Source organism: Nannospalax galili, unplaced genomic scaffold, assembly GCF_000622305.1.
Source record: "Nannospalax galili isolate Female #2095 unplaced genomic scaffold, S.galili_v1.0 scaffold278, whole genome shotgun sequence".
Taxonomy (NCBI): Eukaryota; Metazoa; Chordata; class Mammalia; order Rodentia; family Spalacidae; genus Nannospalax; species Nannospalax galili.
The window spans coordinates 15,142,994-15,151,873 of NW_008347536.1; the positions used below are offsets into that span (position 1 = coordinate 15,142,994).

The following is an 8,880-nucleotide window of genomic DNA, read 5'->3' on the forward strand; positions in this document are numbered from 1 at the left end:
TCTCCCTTCTCTCTCTCTCGGAAGTCTGCTTGTCTCTACTAGCTGGTCTCTTAGGCAGCCTGGTTTTTGGCCCCAGCTATGGCCTGTCCCACTCAGTAGGCTCTGCACCTGCCTGCTGTTTGCAGAGACATCCCCAGGATCCATGGTCAGAGGATGGAGGGAGAGGCCCTGGCACCCCAGCCCCAACCAGCCTCAGCTCCCCTCTGGGCTTTACTCCTCGCCACTTCCGACCGATGGGAACAGGCACGACTGTCAAGATTATCCTGAAGGAGAAACATAAGAAAGGTGGGGACAGGACTGGCCTCCAATCTGCTGATGGACAGGGTGCCCCAACTGCCCCACCTCCTGTATCCCCTACTCTGGCTCCCTAATCTCAGCCTGGCCGTGAGCATAATTCATAGAGGATAAAAACTGAGTGTGCTCTCGAAGGTCAGGGACCCTAACTCCCACTTGACAGATGAGGACACTGAGGTGCACAAGTATGGGAAGCAGAGAAAGAACCAGTCTTTTTTTTGGGGGGGGGATGGTGTTGGGGATGTCTCACTATGTAGCTCAGGCTAGCCTTGAACTTGAGATTCTCCTGCTTCTGCCTCCCAAGTCAGTATTTTATTGACTATCTGTCATGTCTTTATTGGGAAATGGGGAGACAGAACAGAATCTGTCACAGTCTCTGCCCTCAGTGGCCCTAGACTAGTTGGGGAGACATGTGAATAAGTTACTTTCCCATGAGTCTGGACAGAGGACAAAACCAACAAAGGAAGAAGAGGGCGGAGCTGGTCTGCAGGGGACAGTGGGACTGGAGAAGGGGCAGCTCAGCCTCAGAAGGGGAAACAGGTACACCACAGGGCTCCCTGATGGGTAGAAAGGTCGTGGGGCTACTGAATCCCAGTCCTGTGCTCTTATACAGTTGAGATACTGAGGTAAGGAAGGGGAAGGGACCCACCAAAGCTCACTCCACCTGGTGGTAACAGTTGATCTCTGTCATGCCCATGACTTCCTTGTTCCCCTGGAAGTACCTCCCAGGCCAGGGAAGGGCTCTCCGTCTTAAGCAAATCTTGGCTACAGGGAAGGATGTCAGAGGCAAGGAACAGGTTTATACTCTGCACTTTGTAGGCAGTGTGGTTGGGGTTTCCTAGGGGCTCACTCCACACTTTGTAGGCAGTGTGGTTGGGGTTTCCTGGGGGCTCACTCCACACTTTGTAGGCAGTGTGGTTGGGGTTTCCTGGAGGCTCGCTCTACACGTCGAGCTGGAGACTCTGCCAGACCCAAAGCACCGGCCTTCCTTCCTTCCTCCCTGTTCTCCTTGTCCCAGCTTGCACACACAATGGGAAGACATACTCCCATGGGGAAGTGTGGCACCCTACCATCCTCTCCTTCGGCCCCATGCCCTGCATCCTGTGCACGTGTGAGGATGGCTACCAGGACTGCCATCGTGTGACCTGCCCCACTCAGTATCCTTGCAGTCACCCCAAGAAAGTGGCTGGGAAGTGCTGCAAGGTCTGCCCAGGTAGGAGGAGTGCTAACGGGAGGGCACTGATCATGGGCACTGGGAAGCTCTGGGATCTGGGGTACTTGCAACTTAGCCATGGCATGCCAGACAGGTGTGGAAAATGCCAAACTGCATTGGAACCACCTAATATGACAGTGTCACCCTCAGAGACTCTTGACATAGACATGCAATCAAATATGCATGCCATAAAGCCATCAACTAGGACACTGGAACTTTCAAGAACAGCCACTGTTGATTGAGCAGATCACAAACTCTTTTTCTCTTTTAGAAGATGAAGCACACCCTGGCCACAGTGAGGTCATTTCCACCAGGTGTCCCAAGGTCCCAGGCCAGATCCATGTGTATACATTGGTGTCCCCAAGCCCAGACAGTCTGCACCGATTTGTCCTGGAGCATGAGGCCTCTGACCAAGTGGAGATCTACCTCTGGAAGCTGGTGAAAGGTGAGTGATCAGCTCCTGCTCCCAGCTGGGTGTACCTCTGTCCTGTCCCCTTCCTGTCCTTAGAATCCATAGGGACCTTGAGGATATTTTTGCTGATCACGTGCCTTGACACTCTTCCAGGGGCAAGAGCCCCTCACTGCAGGATGTAGAAGACCCATTCCCCTTCCCTCTGTGATTGACAGTTCTGACAAGCTCCCTGGTAGTCGAAGCCTCTGAGTGCGCCCTCTCCTGGGTGCAAAGGGTTACTGCGCCCTGTGAGAAGCTGACCTTGAAATCTTAGCTGGCTAGTGGCAGGGCTTCAGCACTGATAGGGAACATATTGCCAGGCACGAGGCCCTCACAACAGCCTCACAGAAGGCCTGAGGCTAGTGTTACTGGGCCTTTTTCTCACTGGTGGATCCTGTCCCAGTGCTGTCAGTTGACATCAGGATGTGTCTTATTCTGTCGGGAACTTGTCCTTTTACCAGAATGATCCTGTTGCTCAGTGAAGGTCAAGGGTTTTTATTGATAAGTGGATTGTGAGAGTGGTTTTGAGACTCATTTTGTAAAAACATAGACCCTGTGGGCAGAGTGATGTATTAAAGCAATGATTGGAACTCAACTCAGTGTGAATTAGTAAAAAGGCTGATTTCCTTCACTGATGGGTGCCACGGACTCCGAACCCCTTGGTCTTGGGGAGAGGAACAGAGGTCCGCGGCGATGGGGGTCGAGGAGGGAAAGTGCGCCCGTTTCGCCAGCCCTTCTCTCCGAGGACAATCAGACGCGGCAGGGAGTCTGTCAAGCAAAAGCTCGCTTATTATTAAGGCTGAACAATATTTAAAGGCAAAAACCATAAGCATAGCATAGGCGGGGAGGCCGGCATCCAATCAGCTCAGAGGTCACGTATTAGCACGCAGGCCCTTCTCATAGCATAACTCAGTGTTCACGAGGTGATCATGCGTCCTTCACTGAGCTTCAGTCACTATTACTTCTCCTTATTGTTGCGTGCCAAGCTGGCCAGCTGGCTCCGCCTTCACCTAAGCTGCTCAGCGCCATCTTGTTACCATACCTCCACAGATGGGTTGATGGGTTTGGCTGGGGAGGGGGGTAGAGGTGGGAGGAAGAAGAGGGAAGGTGATAAGAGTGACAGCAATGACAGCCACTGTGCAGCATTTGACGTTTGCAAAATGCTTCCATGTTGACATCATTTGAATCCCACCAATCCCGAGAGTTAGGCACTATTATCCCCATTTTACAGATGAGGACACTGAGGCTCAGAGAGATGAAGTCCCTGGCCACGCATCCAGTAAGTAGAGAATGGGGGCCAGAGCCCTTGTCTTTGATGTCAAATGTTGTTCTATTCTGGCCTTTGGAATGGATGAAGGAAATGGAGCTGTCCATCCTGGAAAAGGATTGGGGTGGGGTGAAGGGTCCAGACTGCTGACTTCCTGGCTCTGACAGGCTGCCCTGGCAGAGGGAATAGCTGTGTTCTGAGTGACAGTGAGGCTTAGACTACAAGCAGAGGCTTTGGAATTGGACGATCTGGGTTTAAATCCCACCTCTGCCACTTTTGACTCCTGGCTTTGCTGTCCTCAGCTGTGTGAACTTAGGCAGTCACTTGTCCTCTCTGGGCCTCAGAGTTCTCATCTGTGAATTGGGAAGAGGGACTTTGGAGAATTAATTAAATGGCATAGGGATAGTCCCCTGACCAATGGAACATGCCAAAAATGTCTGAATCCTCCTCCCACCATGGGTTGGGTAGGATGGCAGAGACAAGGGCCCACTCAATGAGAGGAAGCTCTTGCTTATCCCCCAAATCTTCCTACAGTAGAAGGAGGATGCGGAGCTCTCAGAGGAGGGGAGGAAGAGGCAGGAGCTCTTACTACTGCTGTGAAACTTCAGATCATACTGGTTCTTGGGCTGGCTCCTGCTGTAGCACTCAGGTCACCCACACCCCACACCCTAGCAGGTGCTGGGACAACAGAAAGCAATAGGCCCCAGCCCCTGTCCTTAAGAATACGTGGCTTGGTGACCCGTATGTAGCAGGTGCATGGAGGGGCGGTTGATCTAGGCAGACAAGGCTTCCTAGAAGATGGGCCTCTGAAACTGAGGGAGGCAGGAGGGCCTTAGAGAGGACCAAAGAGCTTTGCAGGCAGGATGGTTCCAGCAGCCCTCTATGCTGTGAGCCATATGCAGCAGGCACCATGTGCAAAGTGACTCATTGAATCCACCTGAGAAACCCAAGGGTATGTATTCATGCCCCATTTTGCTGGTAAGGAAACAGTCTGAGAGCTTGGTAGAGTGCTCACAAGCAGGAGGCCCTGAGTTCAATCCCCAGCACAGTATAAACCAGGTGTGGTCACACACAACTATAATCCCAGCACTCAGGAGGTGGAGTCAGACATTCAAGGTCATCTTCAGTTACATGGAGAGTTTGAGGCCAACCTAGACTACATGAGACTCTGTTTAAAAATGTTTTTAAAAGAACTAGGCATAGTAGCAGTACACATCTTTAATCCCAGCACTTGGGAGATAGAGGCAAGGGGATCTCTGTGAGTTCAAGACCAGCCTGGTCTACATAGTGAGATCTTGTCTCAGAAAAAAAAATAGGATGGAAGGAAGGGAGGGAGGGAGGGAGGGAAAGGGAGAAGGAAGAAAGAAAAAGAAAAGAGAAGAAAAGAAAAGAAAAAAAAGAATAGAGTTTTTTGAGGTCTCATAACTCACTTGAAGTCTTAAGGGAGGTATCTGAGGAAGGCCAAGAAGGGCCAGGATGACACAGACAGAGGAGAGAGGGAACTTGTTCTCCATCTCATTATCACCAGGACAAGCAGAAAAAAATGAGGTGTGTGTTGGGGGGTGGGTATAGTCTTCAGCTGCACCAGGCCCTACTGTCCTGTTCCTGGCAATGTTCCCCGTCTGCTGATCCCCTGGGTCACCTAAATGTCCCATCATTCCCTTCCTGGCCTACACTGTGGGAGTCGAAGCTGACATTCCTCCCCAGCCTCATTGTCAGGGGTACCATTCACAGTTTCCCCCTAAGAGGGGTGTAAACAAAATGAGAAATGGCCTTTGAGCCTGTACTAGGAAGGCCACACTACCTCAAACCAGAATCTGAGCCATGGGGGCTCAGGGTTAAGGGCCTTTGAGATTCTGGGACAGTTCTTGGGGGCCTCAAAGAAGTCCCCACTGCCTCCTGATGGTCTCTGGCCTTTGCCCCCACCCCCTTCAGGTACCTCCCTCCCAGCCCAGAACAGCTCAGTCCAGAGAAGTTTGACTTCACAGTGAGCTGGACTGAAACTCATTTAGCAGCACCAGCTCTGCCCTGGGGGTAGTGGCACAGGGCTCAGCTTTCCTCAGACTTGACAGAGTCCTTCAAAAGAACAAGAGGCACAGCTATGACCCTCAGGCCAAAGAGCATTATTCCTTATTATTCCGTTATACCTTATAGATCATGGTGGGGGAACCTAGCCTCACATCTGTTACCTCCTCTCCCATTGTTTTCTGTACACTGAGGAGCATGAAGTGGCAGGAAGGGCCTGTCCCTATTTCACAGCAGTTAGTACTCACCACTCTAATGTAGCCCCTGGACTTTTGGAGCTCTCCTGCTGGTTCTACGTTGGGGCTCCAAAGGCAGTGCTATTTCCCAGTTCCTGAAACTCAGTGCTGGGTCGATGTTTTCTATTCTCCTTCATGGGCCCCATTATGATTCCAGGGTACAGGTCTGGTTCTTGATGTTCCTCAAGGTACTGCTGGCCTAGATGAGGCTTTGCTGGCTGCATCTGTTCTTTCTGGCCAGAGCCTTTGGTGGGTAACAGCTAGTACCATTTCACAGCTCATGTGCTTAGGACCTTGGTACCATGTGTGGCTCCAGGGACCAGCTCCCTATGAGGTTCAAACATCAGGGGATCCAAGTAATACCTCATTCCTCTTTGGTGCCTCACTAATATGTATGTGTATATATATTCATCTACCCATCCATCCCCTCACTCATCTACCCATTCATCCACACACTCATCTATCCATCCATCCACCTATTCATCCACCCACACACCAATCTATCCACCCACCCATCTATCCATCCATGCGCTCATCTATCCACCCATCCATCTATATCCACTCACCTACCCACCTGCTGATCCACATACTCATCTATCCATCTACCCATCCATCCATCCACCTATACACTCATCTATCCAGCTACCCATCCATCCATCCATCCGCACACACCCATCTATCCACCCACACACTCATCTATCCATCTGTCCATCCATCCATTTACCATTCATCCATTCATCCATTCATACACACACACACACACACACACACACACACACACACCTACCTATCCATCCATGCAGGAATTCGTTTGTCCTATGTGTCTTGTGCTCATTTTCCAAAGAGTTAAGCTCTCAATAGTTCCAAGTTTGCTAAAGAAGGCAAGAATAAGCATAACGATAGCACCTTAGAACTTGATGCAATAGGTCTGGGGAGATAACTCGGCTAAATGCTTGCCTTACCAGTATGAGAGCCTGAGTTCAATCCCCAGAAACCATATAAAACTGCTAGGTGTGGTGGTGCACACTGGTAATCTCATCACTAAGGAAGTGGAGACAGGAGAACCTCTGGGTTTCCCTTGCCAAGCAGACTAACCTACTTGGTGAGCTCCAGGTCAACCAAAGACCCTATCTCAAAGGAGGTGGGCAGTGTTCCTGAGGATGACATCCACAGTTGTCCTCTTTTATGCATACACGTACATGTACCCCCCACACACATACATACATGCATACATACATACATACATGCATACATATAAGCATATTTTTAAAAGAAGAGATGGGTTAAATTATAAACAGAATTCACCGGGCGTGGTGGTGCACACCTTTAATCCCAGCACTTGTGAGACAGAGGCAGGCAGATCTTTGTGAATTCAAGGCCAGCCTGGTCTACATAGTGAGTTCCAGGACAGCTGGGGCTACAGGGAGACCCTGTCTCAAAAAGACAAAAAAAAATTATAAATAGAACTCAAATGCTGTGGGTGCTGCAAAGAGGAGGCTATGCTCAGCTCTACTCACCTTGGGGGTGGATCAGGGAAGACTTCCCACTAAGACTTTCTAGATGACTGGTTCACTTGTTGGCCATGGTAGACATTAGAAAGCAACACCAGAAGGGCTGGTATTTGTAAAGTCTTGGGCCCTTCCTGGGACTTCCAGTATTAGCTAGAGCTGGACCACAGTCAAGACATAACTCTGGTTTTTGATGTCTGAATAAGCAGAGCTATAGATTTTTATCATATGTTCTCCGCCAGAGAAAACCTTGACCATTCCACATGGGCCAGCACTTTTCTTTCTTTCCTCCCTTCCTTCCTTTCCTCTTCCTCTTCACTGTGGCAAATGAGCCATAGTGCTGGTGGCAGGAGCTAGAGGACACCGTTTTATTTATCATAGAGGTGGCAGGAGGTCAGGGAGGAAGTGACAGGGAAGCCAGCACATTTCAAATAACTACCATTAGGATGATGGTTTAGCAGGGGCTAGGGTCCTAGTATAGTAACCTAGGCCTGAGTGAGGATGGGCCGAGGGATAGAAGAACAGGCTGAAAACCTAGTTTTATTCCACACAATTTGGTGTGTGATCAGAGTGGGGGCCTGGAGGGAAGTGGCCAGGCCAGCTCTGAGACTAGGTTGCTGCTGCTTCCTGCCTTCCCAGCTTATGCCTTTGTCTCTGCCCACAGGAATCTTCCACTTGGTTCAGATTAAGAGAGTCAAGAAACAAGATTTCCAGAAGGAGGCACAGAACTTCCGGCTGCTCACTGGCACCCATGAAGGTGGGACCTTGGACTGAGGAATGAGTCCTGGGAGGGGAACAGGGATGAGGCAGGACTTCTTGGGGAGTTCCCAGGCTGCTGGTGCCAGGAGGATGGACTTGGGGAGGGGTGGCTGTCAGCCACAGACGTCAGTTCCCAGCAAAGGAATCCAGTGGGTGTCTGGGTCAGAGATTTCCCAACCCGTAAGTGGGAGACAGAAGGTGAAGCGAAGCAGCTGGCTTTGGTTTGGGGGTAGTAGGAGCATCTCTGTTCCCCCCCAAACATGGTACTGCCCACCCTCTCTCTACTGTCCATCCCCACTGAGACCACTTTCCTTGGCACCCTCAATTTGCTTGCATTACTCAACTACTAAACCTATATGGGGCCTTGAGAGGTGGCAGGTCAGGTCACAGATGAAACATTGCCCATGGGAATCAGGAAACCCGGCACCCAGAGGCAGGGTGTCCGAAGACTGGGTCATGTACCACAGTTATATGATAGGAGTCTCACCTCTCTACCTGGTGGGATCCACACCCTGGTCCTCTCCTGCCCCAAGCTTTAACTGCCTGGTCAATGCCATTGTACACACACACCGGTGCACACACATGACTATACTTACACCCTTCTCCCTTCTGCCTCCCAGGTTACTGGATCAACTTCCTAGCCCAGACTGCAGAGCTGAAAGTCACAGCCAGTCCAGACAAGGTGACCAAGACATTATAACAAGAACCTAAACAATGACAGATGTGAGCTTTATTGGTTCGGTTATTATATTTTAATAAAGCTGCATCAGCCCTCAGCCCTGACTGTTGCCTTCATGTCCCATTGCCAGGGTCTCTTCCAGGAAGACCCTCTTCATCCTAATTTTATATGGGTGGAAGCAGATTCAGAAGGAGTAGAGACAGGCCCTAGTCCTCACGGTGGCTTTGTCACCAGAGCCATAGATAGTTCCTGCAGCCTCCTCAGCAGGCCTTGTGTTCTTATTCCTAAGCCCCCCAACTACAGCAGCTTTTACAGGTCTCATCCCCCAGCAGCTCCTTGGCACTGAGTCGAAGAACTAATGTTAGTTCGTCAAATAGTGGCAACTGGAGCCTCGAAGTCCTTTTCCAGGGGCCTGGAGCCTCCCTATTGTCAGCCACCCCTACCTCAA

General features: G+C 50.6%; 1 protein-coding gene across 3 annotated transcripts in view; it reads left to right on the plus strand.

The window, feature by feature from the left end:
- Chrdl2 (chordin like 2) overlaps window positions 1–8,529 on the plus strand; it is a 33,833-nt gene extending 25,304 nt beyond the window's left edge. Inside the window, exons 7-12 of one of the 3 annotated variants that reach the window (XM_029568857.1) lie at window positions 126–285; window positions 1,313–1,507; window positions 1,779–1,952; window positions 3,190–3,237; window positions 7,659–7,751; window positions 8,374–8,529. In XM_029568857.1, the coding sequence (XP_029424717.1) occupies window positions 126–285; window positions 1,313–1,507; window positions 1,779–1,952; window positions 3,190–3,237; window positions 7,659–7,751; window positions 8,374–8,453 (750 nt within the window). In that variant the 3' untranslated portion in view covers window positions 8,454–8,529. The remainder of the gene's footprint in view (window positions 1–125; window positions 286–1,312; window positions 1,508–1,778; window positions 1,953–3,189; window positions 3,238–7,658; window positions 7,752–8,373) is intronic. The other 2 variants (XM_029568858.1, XM_008844255.3) reach the window with 2 other exon arrangements.
- The last annotated feature ends 351 nt before the right edge of the window (window positions 8,530–8,880 follow it).